Source organism: Phyllopteryx taeniolatus, chromosome 20, assembly GCF_024500385.1.
Source record: "Phyllopteryx taeniolatus isolate TA_2022b chromosome 20, UOR_Ptae_1.2, whole genome shotgun sequence".
Taxonomy (NCBI): Eukaryota; Metazoa; Chordata; class Actinopteri; order Syngnathiformes; family Syngnathidae; genus Phyllopteryx; species Phyllopteryx taeniolatus.
Window position 1 is genome coordinate 16,419,610 of NC_084521.1, and position 20,383 is coordinate 16,439,992.

Genomic DNA, 20,383 nt, shown 5'->3' on the forward strand with positions numbered 1-20,383 from the left:
CGAAATTGCCCGTAGGTGTGAATGTGAGTGCGAATGGTTGTTTGTTGGTATGTGCCCTGCGATTGGCTGGCAACCGGTTCTGGGCGTACCCCGCCTCCTGCCCGATGACAGCTGGGAGAGTCTCCAACACTCCCGCGACCCGCGGCCCAGAAAATGGATGGATGGAGGGAGGGATGGATGGATGGATGTTTTCAAGCCCAAATAATACATTCAAACTGAGAAGAGTCAAAGGAGACCTTTCTAACGTTCATGATTCCTGCTTTCAGCTCTTTTGATCCCCAGGTAGGGATTTGTTTCACTGGATAACGTTCCCAATTTATGACACTTTGGTTACTAACATTTGGGAATAGTTACAGTGCTTCTTTTGCTTTCAACGTGATCCAAAATGAATTTAGACGTAAAACAAATCATTGTTTTGGAAAAACCTGGTTTTGCAAAAGGGTGGATTGATTAAAATCAGTGTAAAATAAGTTTAAGGACATGTTCCCCACTAGACTTAGTTGTGTTTTATGTTTCTGGTTCTCGCGTCCGACCAAGTCTGAGCACTCCACTGCCCCCTCCCGCCCCCCCTCGCCTCGCCGTGTTGCTGGATGCGAATGCGGCCGGATGCTAATGCTGCTTCTATTTGCGTCTCCGGCCGTCACAAATCAACAAAGCAAACAAACCAGCAAACAAACGAGCGAGCGCCCCCGCAGGCGTCCGTATCGACCCTCTAAAAGCTGCCGTGAAACCCGAGAGCGCAGCCACTACGCTGATCAATAGCCCGGAAACATCTCGCTCGCCTGTCCCGTCACAATAAAAGCGGTCTCTTCACGTTATGGAAAGTTTGGCCACGTCATCCTTGTACCGCCGCAATTAAAGTTGTCTTTCAGCATCATAAAAAGATTCTACAGAACACCATGTCCCGCCACAATAAAAGTATTTAATAGCATGATATAGTTTGTTTGGATCTAGCACCTGTCCCGCCACGATAAAAGTCATCTAGTGACGTTATATAAAGTCTGAGTCTTGCATCTTTTAACATTATATAGTTTATTTCTAAGCCACATTTGTCCAGCTGCAATAAAACTCGACTTTTAGTGTTATGTTAAGTTTATTTTGGCAAAGCACGTGTCCCGTCACAATAAAAGCTGTCCTTTAGCGTTATGTAGCGTTTGCTTTGACATAGCCCCTGTCCCGCCAAATAAAAGACATCGAGTAGCTTTATGTAAAGTCTGACTCTACGTTACATCAGTCCTGCCACAAGGAAACGTTTAGCTTTATGTAAACTGTGTTTCTACGTCATACCTTTACCGCTACTATAAAACTCAGCTTTTAGCTTTTTTCGACAATGCACCTGTCCCGCCACAATAAAAGTTGTCTTTTAGGATGATCTAAAGTTTGTTTCAACATAGCACTGTGTGCCGCCACAATAAAAGTCAACTTTTAGCTTCATGTAGCGTAATGGACATGTTTGTGCTGAGAAGATCGAACTTTATTTTGCAGGAAGCGTCTTTTGCTCCCCTGATTACTTTTGCGTGGGATGGATGTTGTGTGTGCGTGTCTGTGCGTGTGCGCGTATGCTGAATAAAAGATGAGCGCGCTGAAAGTTGTTCCCATAAGGCGAGTGGATCAAAATGTCAAGCTAGCTTTTAAGGTCAGAGTTTGGCGTCTTCTTACGCAACACCGCCTCACGCGGGAACCACTTTTCACAATAAAACGCTGCTTTTCTTCCTGTTGTCAGCAGCTTCCTCCGCGTCTGAGCCGCCCACTCGCGCGAAGCGGCCGCCGCTCGAGGCGGAGTGGCTGCAGACATTGTCGGGCAAAACCTCCGCGCTTGGCTACAACTTTCAGCTGGGAGGAACTTGTTTCATCTTCATTTTCCAAAAGAAAAAGTGCACTTATCGCACGGGATACGTTCCAGATCCACCCAGAATCCGCGATATAGAGAGAAAAATTGGGGGGATAAGTTTGAGCACCCCTACATGCTTTAAACACATTTAAACTTATTAAAAGACCCTTTTTAAATATTCCTTAGAACCTGTTCTCACTGTGTCGTTGTGATGAAATGTGAGACGATCGTACGACGTCACTTTGAGCAAAAAAAGACTGAAGGGCTGCTAGCTTCATGCTAACATAATGCGAAACGCTACAGCTAAGCAAACAGAAATTAACTTCGACGTCATGGTAATCCTAGACTTTTAAACAACTGCTACTATAAGACACATGGAGCAGCAACACAGACAAATAGAATCGAGGTGCAACAGTGAAAGCATTAATCGATTATCCAAATCCTCAGCCTCTCAAGAGTAAATATTCTCAGATTTCCTCAGTCGTCCATGAAAGCGTTTTTTTTCTTTCAAAAAAGGACATCTGTAAACATCTGCTTTTACTTAAAACCATGATCAACATTTTTTTTTTGTTTTTTTTTTGCAGACAACTTTTACAAGGTGGAAGGCGCCAAGGATGCGCTGATCTGCGGGAACAGCAGCGACGCGGGGTGAGTCCACGTCGGCTACTCGCTCGCTTCCTGTCAGTCAAAATGACATTTGGAAAAAAAAGTGAATTTGTGCCAAACGAGTGCGAGTGCGCCACGCCGCGGGGTCATGTGACACGCGATGTCACGAAGGACGGCGATCGGCACTCCGTGATGACACTGAGAGCGGGAAGATGACAACTCGGAATGACACTGCTACCAGAACAGCATCGTGCATGCGTGCGTGCGAACATGTGTTGGCCTCCAGTTAGCTGGCCGAGCGCGCCGCGTGAAAGCATCTCAGGATGCTAACACGTAGCTCGCAGGCTATCACCAGCCCGCCACGGGAGAGTTGGGAGAGGACGGAGGTTCAGGTGAGGTGAGGCGGAAAGAAGGATGGACGGAGGGCGAAATGAACGAGCGAAGAAAGCAGAGAGAAGGCGGCGGCTACAATGTTAGTGACGTTTAGTAAGTTAGAAACAAAAAGAAGGAGGAAAAAACACAAAAAATGAAAAAAGAGGAACTTAGTGGAAGAAGAAAGCATGCAAGGAAGGGAGTAAAGAAGATAAATGAGCAACAAGGAGCCAACGTGAAGGTTGTTAGAAACAAAAAAGGAAAAAGGACAAACATAGTCATTAGTGACGCTAGGAAGTCCATTTTGAAATATGTTTTGAAAATTTTACTGACATGATGATGACGATGAAGGAGCAAGAGCGCGCCAGCATGGAGGTGACGAGGAAGAGGATGAGGAAGAGAAGCAGATGGCGGCAAGTGGAGCAAACAGATGGAGCGAAAGGAACAAAAGAAAAGAAGAATAAGACTGACTTGTCCTTTTACGGGCGAGGTGCCGGCCAGCACGTTGACTTGTGGTTAGCGTGTCTGCTTCACAGCTGTCAGGTCCCACGTTTCAGTTTGGCACGTTAGCACGTTAGCGACCGGGATAGACGCCAGATGGACGGACGCCCTCTATTGGCCGGTCGATGAAATCGGCATCGTCGGAATTGATGATGGTGTTGTAGTAACCATGGCAACGCCAGTCAACAATGCGCTCGTGTTGCTGCAAACGCCTCGTCGCGTGTCGACAGTGACCCTGATCTCGCCGCGGCTGCCGGCTTCCCGCCGCCGAGCGCCGCACGCACGGACCGGGCCGCCGTGGCCGCCCCGAGGGCAAAGGTCACTGAGCTGAGCAGCTGTGACATACTCGCTGCGACCGCCGGCTGAGCTCGGCACTGATTCATCGTCTTCGTCATCATCATCGTCCTCATCCTCATCATCATCATCATCATCGTGATCATCCTCATCTCATTGTTGTCGTCATCCTCACCGTCATCATCATTCTCATCATCGTCATCCTCATCATCGTCATGGATTATGTAAATGAGCGTCCATCCCTTTCCGTGGCGTGGGTCGGCTGGGGTCTGTCCCCGCTGACTTTGTGCGAGTGGACGGGTCCTTACAGACAATCAATGGACTGGTCGCTAGTCAATATGAGAGAAACAGTCGATTTGGGATTGACTGTAAATCATTTTTGATGGACTTTGTGGGCGTGGCTAATGATCAAAGACTCGTTTTGTGGGCGTGGCTAAAGCCCAAATACGGAGTGTGTCCTTTTTTTTCCCGGGTGCTTGAAGTCCTGTGACGCAGCAGCTGGAGAAAAACACGGCCGAGGGGGCGGAGCTTCCTGGAATGTCGTACGGGTCGTATTCATCATTCCGTTAGGCGCCTTCTCTGCTGGTGCTCGCCCTCTATGTGTGTGTGCCCATGTGTATGTGTTTATAAAGTTCCCAGCGTGCACTTGCACCTGAAAACATTATGTTACAAGCTACACACATCAATAACGTAGCTGCAACACCAAAACATTTTTCTAAATGGTTGTTGATTTCTACTGTGCGTGCGTGTGCGCGTGTACTCTGTACACCGCCAGCTCGGCGGGAGTCGAACCATGTGATGTCTGTTACGTGTACGGCCAAACACGCCAACGAGGCTTCCGCAACGCTCTGCGGGGCTCCGTGTGTGCGCACACACGAAGCTAGAAAAATAATTCATCACTTGAAAGCATCGAGATTTAGCAACTTTCTAGTTGGCATTAAATATACGCCAAAGCAGTACTAGTACACCCACAAGCAGCAGTATTCTTACCAGTATAAGTAGCAATATAAGCACTGATACAAGTACTAGTACCAATACCTGTACCTGCACTAGGAATAGCAGATGTAGCAGTATCAATATCAGTACCAGTTCCAATAGTGGTACCAGTTGATTTAGTAGCAGTCCCAATACCAGTAAGAAAACCCGGAGGAGTACCAGTATCAGTACCAATAGCAGTAGAGCCACTATCAGTGCCAGTAGAGGTCACAGAGGTGCAGCAGGGCATGCCGGGAAAGCGCGATAAGGTTTCATCTCGTCCCACTCAGGAAAATCAAATCCAATTTTGCCGCCTGACGGCCAAGCCCGAGAGCGTCGAGGTGAAACGTAAAACTTTAAGTGGTGTCCCGTTTTTTTGCAACAAATCAGACACATCTTCCCGATTGGATGGCAAGGTGGCGCGGAAGAACGCCCGCGAGATCTCGTCTGAGGTTTTCCCGGAGGAACCGCCGGTGTCCCGAAACTTTGTCCGCCTGGCATATTTCGAGCGCGGCGTGTGACAGCTGCACGCAAACATGCTAACCAGTTAGCACTTAGCTGGCAGACATCAGGGTGCTGTGCACGTGCGCGTATGCGTATGTTTGTGTGTGTATGTGTGTATTTCTACGCATGTTTGTATGTGTGTGTCTTTATATGTTTGGTTTATCGTTGTATGTGCGTGCGTGCGGGTGTGTGGGTTTGTGCTTATATTTGTGTCTATTTATCTGTGCGTGCGTGTGTGTAAGTGGATGCTTTGTGTTTGTGTGAGTGTATGTTCATATATTTGTGTGTGGGCGTCTGTGTGTTTGTATGTGTGTGTGTGTGTGTGTGTGTTTTTATTGTGTGGCCAACGCTCAGCGACACACGATGACTTTCAAATAGAATGCTAGCACGCTAGCATTAGCATGTGTCGACCTGGTGTCAGGTCACCTTTCAAACTTTTTCCCACTTTCACCTCACAGCTCAGCAGCTTCACAGAGGTCAGAGGTCGTCAGTCCCTCAGGGGAATCAGAGATGGTTACGGGGGGGGGGGTGAGGGGAGGTGGGGGGGTGGTCATGGGTCGGGATGGGCAGAGGTTGAAAGCGGCCTGGGTGGAGGACAGAGTGGTTCTGCTGGTGTTGAATGTCTGGCGAGTGACATCATCATCGGCAGCAGCTCCCGGAATAGATGCTGGAGCCAGGGGGCGGAGTCAGACACGGCGCTTTGATGCTAATGCTAATGCATGAGTGGCAAGCTTTAACAAGCACGCGCGACTCAGTTCGCATTGGGGGGGAAAACGCATGATGACTGAGCACAAACACACACACAGACATTTTTTTGTTCCCCCAACAGAGGTGGCACAAAACAATCTCCCCCGGCAACTAGCAAAGGGATACGGTTGCCATAGTGACGCTAAGTACTGGCTTCCTCCCTGGCCTCAGTTTACCTGAATGTTATAATTGAAGGTGTGTGTGCGTGTGTGGGGTGAAACCAAATGGAATGGCAAGGGAACACACACACACAAACACACAGGATGAATGTGGGAATAGGATCAACATGTTTTGTCTTTGAGTCCATCTGTCATTTCTCTGCGTCTCTTTGTCTCACAACTTTTACACAATTTATCAACAATCATCTCTTCATCAACTTTGACGTCGCACACCTCTTCCTTCACACACACACTCGAACACACTTCCATAAACTCTCGTTTCTGAAGTCCAAAACATAATCATCTTTTAATTCTCCACACTCAGTGTTAATGCGTGCGTGTGCGTGTGTGTGTGTGTGTGTGTGAGACAAGCTGAGGGCCCCTCTAGTGTGAAGGGGGGTCTGAAGTGGCATCCCTCCATTAACGCAGGCTGAGGTGTGTGTGTGAGAGATAACTGTGGGCTCTCTCTCACACACACACACACACACATGTAGACACGCCCTCCTGTCCGCATTTTCCAGATCTCTCACACACACTCTCTATGTCCTCGAGGTACTTAAGCACACAAAGGCACACACACACACACACACACACCGGAGCCATCAGACACACTCACATGCCACCATGTTGCCTCACTAGTTTGAGATGGATGCATGGGGGCTGACGTGTGCGAGACGGCACGGCCTTGCTCAGGGTGGGTGTCAGTCTAAGCGCCGTCAACTTGACAGCGGACGACTGATTAGTCACAATGTGTTTGTGAGTGCGCGCGTGCCCGTGTGTGCGTGCACATCACCCCCCACCCCCACGTGAGTTTACACGATGTTTGTAATATCAGCAGGTTAGCGTATTGTGTTAGCATCGATGTTGTGTTGCTTGCGTTGCTAGGGCTCCGAAAGTCCATTTGCATTGATTGCCGCTCTGCTTTTTATTATCGCATTAAGACGGACGGGCGGCTCGTTACTGGCAGGCCTCAGCGTTACTCGGCTCGAACGACGATCTGCTCTCACGTCGTGGCGCAGACGGTAAGAGTACGCCCTGCAACCGGAGGGTCGCCGGTTCGTATCCCCGTCGTCCCCCGGGCAAGACGCTTCACCCGCATCGCCGCATCAGATGAATGCGGTCGGATGTTTGGTGGTGGTCGGAGGGGACGTTGGCGCGGAATGGCAGCCACGCTTCCGTCAGACTGCCCCCTGCAGGGCAGCTGTGGCTACAAAAGTAGCTTGACTGACGAGTGAATGAATAATGTGTGAAATTTGAAAGCGTCTTTGAGTATTTAGAAATGTACTATATAAGTGTAATGCGTTGTTATTATTAGGTTCAAGTTACGCAACGCTTTTTGTCCTCACTATTAAGACAATTCAGTGCACTAGTAGAACTAGTAACAAACGTCATCGAGGCCTGCAACTAATGATTCTTTTAACAATGGATTAATCTGTCGATTCTTTTTTCGATGAATTCATATTTACGGCGGAGGCTGAAATTGCGAGGATTTGGACGTTTTGGACAATTGTTTGCACGGATCCGGTGCGTGTTGCAAAGAGACTGGACCGCTGCTGTAAATCTCGGTGCGTACGGCCGGTCTTGTCGTGTGCGCCGCGTGGAATATTAATTTCGGCCACGTGTCCCGTCCGGCGGTGGCCCGTGTGCGCGGGTCCCGGTCGCACGGCGCTAACGAGCGTAACGAGGACGCGGAGAAGATGGAGGGCGGGATGCCGCCCACCCACTTGATCCGCTTCCCACAATGACAACGGATGCAAAAACAGTAACCCCGGTATGGAACGACCGACAGTGGCGCCTTGAGAAACGAGTTGAATTGGTTCTGTGACCACGCTCGCACCCCAAATCAGAATTGCAAATAGCATTAATCCGCTCTAGCCTGACGTTGAGCAATCGTTTAGCATGTTAATGTTGTTTTCCATTGTATGTTAGCCTCAAGCTAGAAGGGCCTTTCTTTTGCCAGTTGTTTGCTTGTTTTAAATCCACAATTGTTTGTTTTCTGCTGAGTCAACTTCAGCTGGGAGGGGCATTAAACAGCTTGAAACGTCTTTTTTCGTGAAGTGTTTCTGCTGCTGATTGTGAAGGGATTTGAATAGGAATTGGAAAATGTGGAGCACTGACTTTGGCGAATGTGGATGAGCTCGCAGATCCGCATCGGCCAATGAAATGTTGTCGTGCCGCAGGAAGTGTCCCGACGGTTTCGAGTGCCTGAAGGCGGGACGCAACCCCAACTACGGCTACACCAGTTTCGACACCTTCGGCTGGGCCTTCCTGTCGCTCTTCCGCCTCATGACTCAGGACTACTGGGAGAACCTCTACCACCAGGTACCATTAGCGGCACCCGCGCTAGCCGCACGCTCGCCGCTAACCGTGGCCGTGTGCAGACGCTCCGCTCGGCCGGGAAGACGTACATGGTGTTCTTCGTGGTGGTCATCTTCCTGGGCTCCTTCTACCTGGTCAATCTCATCCTGGCCGTGGTGGCCATGGCGTACGAGGAGCAAAACCAGGCCACCATCGCCGAGGCCTGCCAGAAGGAGCGCGAGTTCCAGCTGGCCGTCGAGCGGCTCAAGAAGGAGCAGGAGGTAGCTTATCCGCCAGCGTCCCAGTTGTTCAAAAGACCTAATCTGGATCAAAAGACGCTGTCCACGCGTCGGAATTTGACCCTTTTTCTCCCCACTCAGGGCTGACAACGAGGCGCTCAAAAGCGTCCACTTTCCAGGCTCTTGAAAACTTGACACGTACGCGACTCTCTCCCGCCAGGCCTCCGCGCAGAAAGCCCCGGACTCGGACTCGGCGATGTCGCCGGAGGCGTCTCCCTTCGGCCCGCCGCTGGACCTGCTGGACGAGCGGCGGGGCAGTCAGGCGCTGGTGGGCGTGGCTGACGTGGAGGCCAACCTATCAGAGGAGAGGCTGCTGCAGGCGGACGGGACGGAGCGCACCGAGGTGAGGACACCGACGAGACATTTTGAATGGGACTGCTGACTCCCGCAAGTTCCAAGGTCGCGTTTGTGAAAGCTTCACGGGCGAATTTGGGAAATGGCAATCGTTCACAAGATTGCTCGAAAGATCCGTTGAAAGCTGGAATGCTTTGAATCAAGAAGCAAGTGCAAAAAATATATACATTTTGGAAAAAAATAAAATAATGAGCTCAACAGTTTCAAGTTGCAACGCTTTGCACCACCGCATACCCCCAAATTTGAATTTTGAAATTTGGAGAAAAGAAAATATGAACGAGCCAAATAGTTTGAAATTGGAATGGTTTGAATTCCTCGAACAATGTTAAGATTGGAGTTCAATAAAAAGATTTAGTTTGGGGCTTTTATTTTGAAAAAAAGAATTTGAATGAGCTCAGCATTCAAGTCTGTTTGAATTGGTCAAACAAATGTTGAAATCGTCATTTTGGGCTTTTACTTTGAAATTTTGAAAGAAATTGGAAGGGTTTGAATTGGTCCAAAATGTGGAAATTGGAGGCCAAAACAAAGGGAAGAACGTGGATAACGTACAAATATAGGAATGTTGAAAAGGTTTCACAAGGTGAACATTTTCAACGTCCAATGGCAACGATGTCAAACATTTTGACACGGCGCTCCAGTCATTGGGGAATTGCGTCGCCGCGGTAACTGGGAATTCTGAAAAAATAATTGTTCCAATCCGTATGAGAAGCATCTTTTGACGCGTTAAATGATGGGTGCTGAATTTTGAGTTGAAAATAAGAAGAAAATCAACTTTTAGGATGCTAATCTGGGCCGTGCTTGAAGACATCGGAGCTAACGTGCGCTCACCCTCGTCCCTTCCCAGCCCCTCCACCCGCCGCCGGCCCGATCTTTCTCCACCAGAACGCGGCGGAGCAGCCAGGTGTCGTCCATCTTCAACTTCCGGCTGAGGGGCCGCGGCTCGGAGGCGGAGATGGCCGACGACGAGTACAGCGTGCCGGGCGACGCGGCGGAGGGCGTCGGGGGCCGCACGTACAGCGGCGGCACCTTCGGCGGAATCCTAACGCAGCCGCGGCCCACGCGCCGACCCAGCACCTACAGCGCCGCCAGCAGGGGCTCGCAGGTAGCCCGCCGGTGACGCAAAGGACGTTTCGCCGCGGGGTCTCGCGGACGTGCCGGCCGGAGCTTTCGGCGACGGCGCCGCTAGCAAACGAACGCTTCCGTGTCACTTGACCGAGGAGGAACTTCGCCTTTTTTATTTTTTGTCAGGGTCGATAAGAGATATTTGGAGCTGATATTCATTTTCAGTAAGGGGGAAAATATTGCTGTCCAAATTTGGAATAATACAAACTCCAGCACTTTGTTTAAATGCCTTTAAGCATGTGTTTATTTAACAGCTTTTCAAAGTTTTTCAAAGGTTAAAGTTCAAGGTTATGTTTTTGTGACATGGTAAACATGTTATATGTTTCAAATCTTAAAATATAGACATCTTTGGTTTCAGAATTCTAACAAAAAGTTCGGGGAACTCCCAGGCTCACGAGCATCTCTTAGAAAGCGCAAGGAAAACGTCAACAATGAAATAGCTCCCCAACGTTTTCGACAGCAAATAGTTTTCCGAGACTTACGTATGTAACTGAAAAGCTAATCTTTCACCTATCTTTGTTTTGAGTTCAAACAAAAAGCGCAGGAAGTTTCCAGGCTGAGGGGCGTCTCTTCTAATGTGAAGTGAAAATGTCGATAAAAAGTTCCCCGAAGTTTACCTATCAGACGTCAGATTTTAAAAAAACAAAACAAAAATGGGACGATGCCAAAATGCAGCAAAATGCCGACCGTCGCCCCGGTCGATAATCTGCCCGGGTGATAATCCCTCGCTTTTAGCACCTGAAAAAACTTGACATAATCATGAGTTGTGCGGCACTGTACTTTGATATTCACCAGGTGTGTGCGTTTCAGGTATTTTATCCCACTCTGAACATCAACGGGAAGCTTTTCGTTGCCATGGACCACAACGGGGTGGTCTCGTCGCCGCCGTCGCTGCAGGGGCAGCTGCCTGCCGGCATCATGGAGAAGGTCAAGGAGGAGAGTGTGAGTGGGGTGTGTGTGTGTGCGTGCGCGTGTGTGTGTGTGTTGTCACAGTGGAAACAATGGGAGAGACTGCATCCATCCAACACTCACACATGTGAATTATGAATCAGCACTTTGCATAGCTGCACTCTGATATCACGAGCTAAATGCACACACACGCACACGTTCCAACTCAGATAAGAGTGAACACACACACATAAATGAGCCTCGTGCTTTGCGGGGTCAAAGGTGAAAAGAGCTGCTCGAAGCTGATGTTGGACAAGCTGTTAATCAAGATGACCACGCCCCCTCGGGTCAGGTGTTCGCTGCTGTATTTAATTAGACTTTGCTCAGTTTTCACTTGGAACATGTACGCACGTGTAATTGCGTTTCAAAAAGTTGATACACTAGACATCTCTTTTCAAAGGCTATTTTTGAACGGAACATTTTTTTTATTGTTCTAAAAGTGGGCCACGGGTGACAACGGTTGAGAACGGCCGCGTTAGGCCTCAGCGTCGCGTGCGGCTGCCGAGGTTCCGTCCCGCCGCTCGCAGCTGAGCCGCAGGAGGACGGACGGAGTTCGGTTGCCGCGGAAATGTTACCACGGCCACATGACAGGCCGCTAACCGGAGCGCGACCGGCGGCGCTTTTGTAGCCAGCCTCCCCGATGGCGGCCTGGCGGGCGGACCGCACGGAGGAGGCGAACTTCAGTCACTTCCGGGACGCCGTGTCATGTCTCCAAACGTTACGCAAGCGCACCTGAGCGCCGAGCGCGCCACACTCGCACAACTTTATCCGCAGCGAAACCAAGAAAAAAGCCAGCGTAAAGCACACTTTGCAATAAATCTCATTAGATCGGGTACCTAATGAAGTGGGCACTTACCCCTACTCACACACACGCGCCCACACACGCCCTGACGATATCAATCAAAAGCGAGCATTAAGCAGCCCGAGCATGAAATCTCATTAGGTTGTGTACCTAATGAAGTGGCCACACGCGCACATGCAGTGGTTTCCCTGAAACATTGAACTCCAGCCATCACCTGCTTATCTTAACCCCCGACCCCCGCCCCCAAAACACACACACGCACATAAAAGAGGGATTTATGTCAGGTCAGATGGGCAAACATTGTGTGTTTGTGTATCATGCTGTCACCATGGCAACAGGATGCAGCTACTGGTTGAAGGCTGTGTGTGTGTGTTGTGTACAGCAGGGCTTGTTAAAGTTTTGGGGTACAAGGACCCCCCTCGTCATCCAAACGCCAATTCGACACCATGACCACGTGTACCCCGAAATGTCATAGGAATGAAAAAGTTGCCTAAATTCACATTTTCTTAGATTGAAATTCGTTTTTCTCCAAGAAAACAAGAACAAAGACCTATTTTGTCAGAAGAAAAAGTTAGAATCGTACGAGAATCAAGTTGTATTTTTCCAATTTCAAGTCATTCAATTATAATATGAAACGGCAATAATGTCATGTTTTACCAAGTGAATTTCAAAAATACGACTAAATTCTTGTAATGTGAGGCCTTTTACTCTAAAAATGCCACAAGCTGGATATTCTTTTGGTCTGAAGTTGGACTTGATTGCTGTCAAAATAGAACGAACCCCGTTTACCGTGGGGACACATTCGCGACAGGCGAAAATCAGCCACATAAAGAAATCGTAGCAAAATAGTTTGGAAAGCGTTTAATGTCCCTGGAAATTGGAAATACATGTCTTGTCCATGGAAAACATCACAGAGAAGAGAGTCGTTAACAATCCTGGCAAATCTGAAGGACTGAAGGTAAAATGAGGCTTCAAAATCAAGCCGTCGTCGCCGCCGCTCTCCAACGCCGTTGGCGTGGCCGCCGAACGCGCTGAAAACACGCCCTGTTCAAAAAGCAGCGGCCAATCAAATAAGCGCTTCTACGACCTGCTAAAATGGATGCCACTTTGGTCGAGCAGCTTTCTTCTGCATGTTTGAGCCGCGTGGGGCTTTTCCACACCGCGACAACGAGGCGCTCTATAGCGTGAAGTCCCCGTCTTCCTCTACCTTACGTGCGCGCGCTCATTGCTAACGATGAGGCGCTCTAAGGCGGTTGCAAGGGAATGTGTTTTCCTACAATATTAAGAAGTGCTATTTTCTTGATTCAAAACATGACAAAAATGAGGGGGAGGTTGGGGCAGATTATGGGCAGCCCCAACGTAATGCCGGTGTTACATGGACGTGACGTGGGACGTGTCCTTCTGGCAGGTTCCGACGTCCAGCACGGAGCTCAGCGCGGTTCTGCTCCCGCAGCCGGCGTCCACGCCGGGCCCGGAGCGGCGCGGCCGAGCGCCCAGTGCCGCCAGCCACCTGACGGACGCCATGGAGGGTGAGCCTGCCTGCCGGCCGGTCGCCTGTTCCGAGTTCGCTCGGAGCTTCTTTGTGTATGACACAAAAAGATAAGACAATGATAATGACATGCAAACGATTATTCAAAGAAAATCTTAAAATCGGCAAAAAATGGGCTGATTTTTGCCTTTTTTTTTTTTAACACATTACCACATAAGACAAAGAAAATGACTTTAAAAAATAGTTTTACTTTGATGTTATTTTCCAACCTGCGCATTGAGCAGACAAACTGGATATGAAGGTTTGAAAACTAAAAATAAATGTCTCTTTTAGAAGAACTGATGTTAGTTAAAAACTTTGGGCGGTAAAAAGAAAAGCCACAAATGTATACAGATACACTACCGGTCAAACGCCCCAATTTTTCCATTTTTTTAATTTTTTTTAATTGAAATTCATGCATTTGTTTCGTTGCGCCCTGAAATGAAAGCACAGAACAAATAATTCATAAGTTACAAAAGAAATCATGGAATCAATCTAAAACCAAAATGTATTGTGAATTTTCGACTCATTAAAGTCGCCAGCGTGGGCTTGCAAAATGCGCTCGATGGGGTTTAAGTCTGGAGACTGCGCCTTTTTGTATCATTGTATCATAAAATGTGCGTTGTTTTTCTCTTTTGAGTAACCTTACCCGTTTATTTTTTTTTTTTTTACCTGTGCCAGTTCATCACCTATCTTCGATTGGACCAATTTGAAACGATTCCTGTTTAGCTTGTAAAAATTGGGGTGTTCAAAAACAATTGTTTCAACTATCTGAAAGGTTGTAAAATGGAGGGAGTATGACTTGAAAGACGACAGCACGGACGTTGTTTGTTTGTTTGTCACTGTTTTGTAACCCGCCGGCTCAGAACTGGAGGAGGCCCACAAGAAGTGCCACCCGTGCTGGTACGCGTTCGCCCCCCGCCATCTGGTGTGGGAGTGCGCCCCCTGGTGGCTGCAGGTCAAGCGCGTGGTGAAGATGATGGTGATGGACCCGTTCCTGGACTTGGCCATCACCGTCTGCATCGTCCTCAACACGCTCTTCATGGCCATGGAGCACTACCCCATGACCGACGACTTCAACGGCATGCTCACCGTCGGAAATCTGGTAACGCGCTCGCCTGAAAATGTGTGCCCGCCCGGGCGCTACCCGAGCCCTCGAGGGGGGGCAAAGCAGGGCCGGCGGGCCACATTGGGGCACGCTCCGTTCTTTAATCGGCCCACAGAGCATTTTGTGATCGAGTCGTGTTTATTTTCCTCCCGTAAAATTGGTTGACTGAAATGTATTTGTTTATTTTATTTATTTTTTTTATTCTTATGTTGTTAAATAATTGGTTCACTTTTTGGGGGGGTACAGAGTTACCTCATTAAATAATTGGTGACTTTATGGGGAGGGGGTATCCATTTACCGCATTAAATAATTGTTTGATTAATTTTTTTCTAAATAAAAACAAAAAAATAAAACAAAATTTCACATCGACAGTAAATTGTATTTTATTAAATAATTCAAAATAAGAAAATAGTAGAATAAAATAAGCAATTTTTTTTGTATTTTTTAAATAACAGAAACCCTTTCAACACCTGCGACTTTACCACACACGGAGCAGCAGCACATGAAAACAGACATACACTCACAAGCACAGAGTCACTCTGCTCTGTCGGAGCAACAAATATTTCTGGGAGGGGACCTTCTCTGCCTCTTCTTCTTGCTGTCAATTCCGCTTAATTCATCTTCCAGTAGAGCTCAGTGGTGCCTGGTTTGTTGTGGCACATGGCGGTACTGCACTGAAGGCTCACAACTCTAAATTCGGACTTGCCTGCATACCGTAAAAACTCCCAAAAAAACGATCTGTCGTGCAGTTCATCGGCTGACTGTACACGTGTGGCACGAGGCCGGGCGCCGCGGACGTCGATTGTCTCGGCGCGGTCGTGTCCTGACGTGATCCTCCGTGCGCGCGCAGGCTGAAAGGCTAAAAGGCGAGCGAAAGGCAACGCAAACATCTGCGAGGATTACAGGATTTATGCGGCTAACAATTGAGCGGCGCGGCGCTCTCTCGGCCTGACACCATCATGACTCTGCCATTTCGCAGACTCGACGCCTTGAAAGTTTGCAGCGTTCACACAACAACACGACGAAGATGAAGATGTGTCTTGACGCCGCACCGTGCACGCCGTCTCATACGACCGCAGATGACGGCAGCAAAAGCGGCAAAGTACTCACATTCTGCACTCAAATACAAGTGCAGATGCTTGTGTTTTTCCATTGTTGCGTATATGTTGACCTAAGGCAGCACGGTGGGCGACTGGTTCGCACATCTGCCTCACAGTTGCGGGTTCAAATCCGGCCCGGCTTGCGTGGGTTTTCTCCGGGCACTCCGGTTTCCTCCCACATCCCCAAAACATGCACGGCAGGTTGATCGAAGACTCTAAATTGCCCCGTCGGTGCGAATGGTTGTTTGTCTATATGTTAATTATTAATAGATGATCAAATCAAATTGAAATTGAAATGAATCAACTATTTTGATGATCAGTTAATCGTTCAGAGCCATTGCTGAACTTGACATCGTCAGAATTTCCGAATCTGAACAGTAAATCTGATTCTGATTCGATTTCTGCATTCTTCCATGTAAGTGGACGGATTCTCTCCGTGTTTCATCAAAATCATTTCATCATTTTGCAAACCTCTGCTTTTACTTTGGAAAACAATCATCAACATTTGTGCCGATTTTCTGGCAGATCTTAAACACAAACCATCAATTTATTTTGGGATTTTGTTATCATTTTTTAAATCTGATTCATCGATGAATTGAAAAATAATTGACAGATGAATCAATTATTGGACCGATCGTGAGTTGCGGCCCTGATGTGTCGTAAGGTGCGGAGTAAACTGCTGTACATTGACGAAGTAGACCGCTGGCGCAGGTAACAGCGTTGCGGCTGTCGTGGTCCTCGTGTTTCAGGTGTTCTCGGGCATCTTCACGGCGGAGATGCTTCTGAAGATCATCGCCCTGGACCCGTACTACTACTTCCAGACGGGCTGGAACATCTTCGACAGCATCATCGTCTGCCTCAGCCTGATGGAGCTCGGCCTGTCCGACGTGGAAGGACTCAGCGTGCTGCGATCCTTCCGACTGGTGAGCCGCGCCGCCGACATGTCCGAACCGCCATCCAAAGCTACGCGAATAATCGGGAAATCCTTTTTAGCTCCAACGTACAGCAGCTCCCGCATTGACGATCAGTTTTCAAGGGGCTAAATTATTGGGGTCAGCGCCCTCCCTTCCCGATTCGACTATGAAAACATTGACAGGGAAAAAATGAGATACACGCCACATTGGGCCCAAAACTCGGAATCGACCCGCAGCGTGAACATTTCCCTCATCTCGCTTGTCTTTGTCTCTCTGTCTACCGTCCGCCCGTCGGTCAGCTGCGCGTGTTCAAGCTGGCTCGCTCGTGGCCGACACTGAACACGCTGATCAAGATCATCGGCAACTCGATGGGCGCCCTGGGCAACCTGACCCTGGTGCTGGCCATCATCGTCTTCATCTTCGCCGTGGTGGGGATGCAGCTCTTCGGCAAGAACTACCAGGTGACCGAGGCGCCATAAGTGGCTCCAGTTGAGCAACGGTGCCGTTTGTTGTCATTGACTCCACGAACTGCGTTTGTTTCTCACGCTTTCTACTATTTCCAGCAACACAGACTCTGTTGATAGCACACGTAAACCTACTCTGTTGGAGTGACAGGTGCCTAAACGTGTCCGATTTCAACGCGTTCCATTTCCCCCCCTTCGTAATCGACGTGTCAAGCCGGCATTCCCCCTCCAATCTCGATTTCCTTCTCAAAAGCTGTGCTGACCTCCAAGCCAAAGCGATGCGACACCACCATCTACAGGGATCAGTTTTGTCATTTCTGTTACGTAGAAGCTTGAATGTCACGGAAACTCTGGGCGAGAAAAATGTGCCAGCAAACGCTTGGATTCCGATTGATCAGTAGAAATGGCAGCGAATGAGTTAGAAACGAGTCACAAAATCAAATGTGTTTGTTTTGTGGAGGCTGGAACAGATTAATGAGCTTTCAATTCCTTTCAATGGTGAAAAGCTATTTGATTTTCGAGTAATTCAACTTCTTAAAGGTTATTTTTAACCAATACGTTATTATTCTTTTTTTTTTATCGTTCATAACTTCTCAAAACTGACTCTCGACTGGACGGCAAAGGCGCGTCCCGGGTCGACGGCGGTTGACCCGGTCGCCCCCGACCCCGCTGACCCCCGTGTGGTGCTGTCTTGGCCCTCAGGACTGCGTGTGCAAGATCTCCAAGGACTGCTCGCTGCCTCGCTGGCACATGAAGGACTTCTTCCACTCCTTCCTCATCGTCTTCCGCGTGCTGTGCGGCGAGTGGATCGAGACCATGTGGGACTGCATGGAGGTCGCCGGACAGCCGCTCTGCATCCTGGTCTTCATGCTCGTCATGGTCATCGGAAACCTGGTGGTGAGTCCGCCCCCCCGAGCGCACCCTCGGGCCGCGTGACCTTTTCGACTGCTTCGTCGTCAAAGATTTGCCGTGCAAGAATTCAGGCGGATGCCCTCGGCGTAGCGCCGTTCACTTTTTGCAGGCTCGCGGTATCGCAGATTTTGAAATGGTACGTACAGTCACAGAAAAATAATTAGACCGCCCTTGTTTCTACATTTTCTTGCACCACTAAAACTATTCTACCCGAAGAATACAATCAACAGCACGAAACGCAGCTGATTCTGCAATCCTTGAGGCCCTTTTGACCGCTTTTGAGCTTATTTGTTTTGGTCAGGATCAAGAAAACCTTGTACAACGGCGAGATATCAGCTCTTACGAGCTATTTCCATGTCATCAAACAAATAAATGTACCTTGAGTTGTGCCAAACATTCAAAATGAACAAAACACCAAGCAAGCAAGCATATTTTTTTCCGGGACTCTATCCAATTTTTATTGCAGATTTTCATATCCAATTTTATATTACAGATTTTTGAATTTCATATTGTGGCTTTTGAAATCATATACAGGTGTATCCAATTTTTTTATTGCAGATTTTTTAAGGTCCCATATTTTCTACCGCCATAGAATGACTCTCTAACAAAAGTGGCCATTTCATTTGAAAAAACACCGACTTCTGTTTGACCCGGTTTCGTATCGGCTTTGTCCCCATTTGGCTAAGACCGCCCCCTTTTTGTCTCACGTGTTAGTTATATCGACAGCGGAGAGGTAGGCGGAGATCTTCGCTCCTGACGTCGATAAGCTCGAGAAATTCCAATGAGCTGATTTCACGGCACGAAAACATCTGGAACTTCGGAATGCGGGCACCCTTTCAATTCAGATTTCAAAAGTTTAGTAAGGAACCATACACACAATATTACATTCCAAATACTAGGGGGAAAAAAAGGGTTGGGTCAAATACGGGACCTTTAAATCCTACATATCTAATTTTATATTGCGCATTTTTTGCTATTTTGCGCTGATCCTTTTTCCACGCGGACTAAAGTTTTCTCGTGTAGCAGGAAGTGCAAACCGGGAGAAAAAAGTGCGTGAAAGACAATAGCCAACGTTTCGGATCATTTCACACTTTTAAAAAGAAGATAAAGCGCAATGCGTCTACTACAAAACAGAACCACTGCACGTCTATGGCATACAGGGCATCGTTAGCTACTTCTATATAGCCTGCCACCGCTAGTTGGCGCGAACTGTAATCCGTAACAGGTGGTTTGGCTAGAGGGAGGCTTGGGACAGACAGCCGCTGGAGCGCTTTCAATCGCTTTATGCAACAAAATAAACATGTACCGAGCACATTAGCTAACAGTTAGCAGCCAGCCAACTCTACACTCTCATTCGCCGACTCCCACGTCACTCGCCGGCCAGGCCCCGCCTTTTAAATCCACATGCATTCAAAGTCACATATTTGACAGTGTAGAAGGTGAGGAGTCCGTGCACGTCACGTCCATATTTTGGATGGGTATTATGCACGAAGCTCGTCACTTTGCACACGAGGGACCGATGTACTTTTTCTTGTTGAGTATCAGGCATGCAAGTTCTCAAAGGCAGCTTTCAATCTTCTGCTTCACAGTCGGAAAACAAAACATTTGCATTTCCTTCCTCGTTATCTTTTATTTGAATTGACCACACACACACACACACACACACACATTTGCTTGTACATCAGCAGATTTTGCTCATGTTTTTTTGTTTTTATTTCGCTTCTTTCAGGTTTTGTCACAAATATCCACTGGCTACACCATTAGGAATATTCCTATTTGCCAACATCGTTTCCTTTGTAGATGTGCGCGCATGTGTATGCGTGCGCGCACGCGCACACTCAGCAGCTCATCTCGCTCGACATGAAGAGCGGAGAGATTTCTTTACCGTGGATAACGAGCTCGCCTATCATCTTCCACGCAACAGACACACACGCACACGCACACACTAACACACACGCATGCAGTAGCTCGGCTTTCTATGAAATTTACCCCACGAAGCTGTCACATGTCTGCACCTCCATCATCGTATCAAAGTGTGTGTGTGTGTGTGTGTGTGTGTGTGTGTCCATTGTGGGAGCTCAAAGCAGATGTGTGTGTGTGTGTGTGTGTGTGCGCGCGGCTAATCAAACACGCGCACACAAACACACGCGTATTCTTCTCCTGTCAGCAGCAGCAACTCTATCTCGTCCTGCAGGGGACGGGCTGACCCCAGCCAATGAATGAATACCTCCGACACAAAATTTGCGTGCGGCAGGTGAGCAGATGTTTAGTTTGCTTTTTCTGCGTTTGACAAACGAGCAGGTGAACGCGTTTCCCTGAGCAAGCGATTCACCCGCCGAGCACCCGACGCTGCGGACGACACCCTCCTCTTCCTCGTCCGCCCTCCTTTCTCATCCTCCTCATCCTGCTTCTCACTCCATATTCTCCGTCCCCGAGGCCGCAGTCGGTCTTCCCAGGGGTCTTGCTGGCAGCGCTTTGTTGTGATGAGGACCAACACCAAAAACAGATCACCTTACTGCTCGTTTATCACCCACACCTGCGTGTGT

At 48.4% G+C, this 20,383-nt stretch overlaps 1 protein-coding gene across 5 annotated transcripts in view; it reads left to right on the forward strand.

Moving 5' to 3' along the window:
* LOC133469889 (sodium channel protein type 4 subunit alpha B-like) overlaps nt 1–20,383 on the forward strand; it is an 82,449-nt gene that overhangs the window by 42,066 nt on the left and 20,000 nt on the right. For 4 of the 5 annotated variants that reach the window (XM_061757457.1, XM_061757455.1, XM_061757458.1 and 1 more), the window contains 11 exons: nt 2,416–2,479; nt 8,169–8,310; nt 8,370–8,567; nt 8,746–8,928; nt 9,784–10,041; nt 10,872–11,003; nt 13,220–13,340; nt 14,206–14,444; nt 16,297–16,470; nt 16,761–16,922; nt 17,628–17,822. In XM_061757457.1, the coding sequence (XP_061613441.1) occupies nt 2,416–2,479; nt 8,169–8,310; nt 8,370–8,567; nt 8,746–8,928; nt 9,784–10,041; nt 10,872–11,003; nt 13,220–13,340; nt 14,206–14,444; nt 16,297–16,470; nt 16,761–16,922; nt 17,628–17,822 (1,868 nt within the window). Of the gene's footprint in view, nt 1–2,415; nt 2,480–8,168; nt 8,311–8,369; nt 8,568–8,666; nt 8,929–9,783; nt 10,042–10,871; nt 11,004–13,219; nt 13,341–14,205; nt 14,445–16,296; nt 16,471–16,760; nt 16,923–17,627; nt 17,823–20,383 lie in introns of those variants that run through there. The other variant, XM_061757460.1, reaches the window with a different exon arrangement.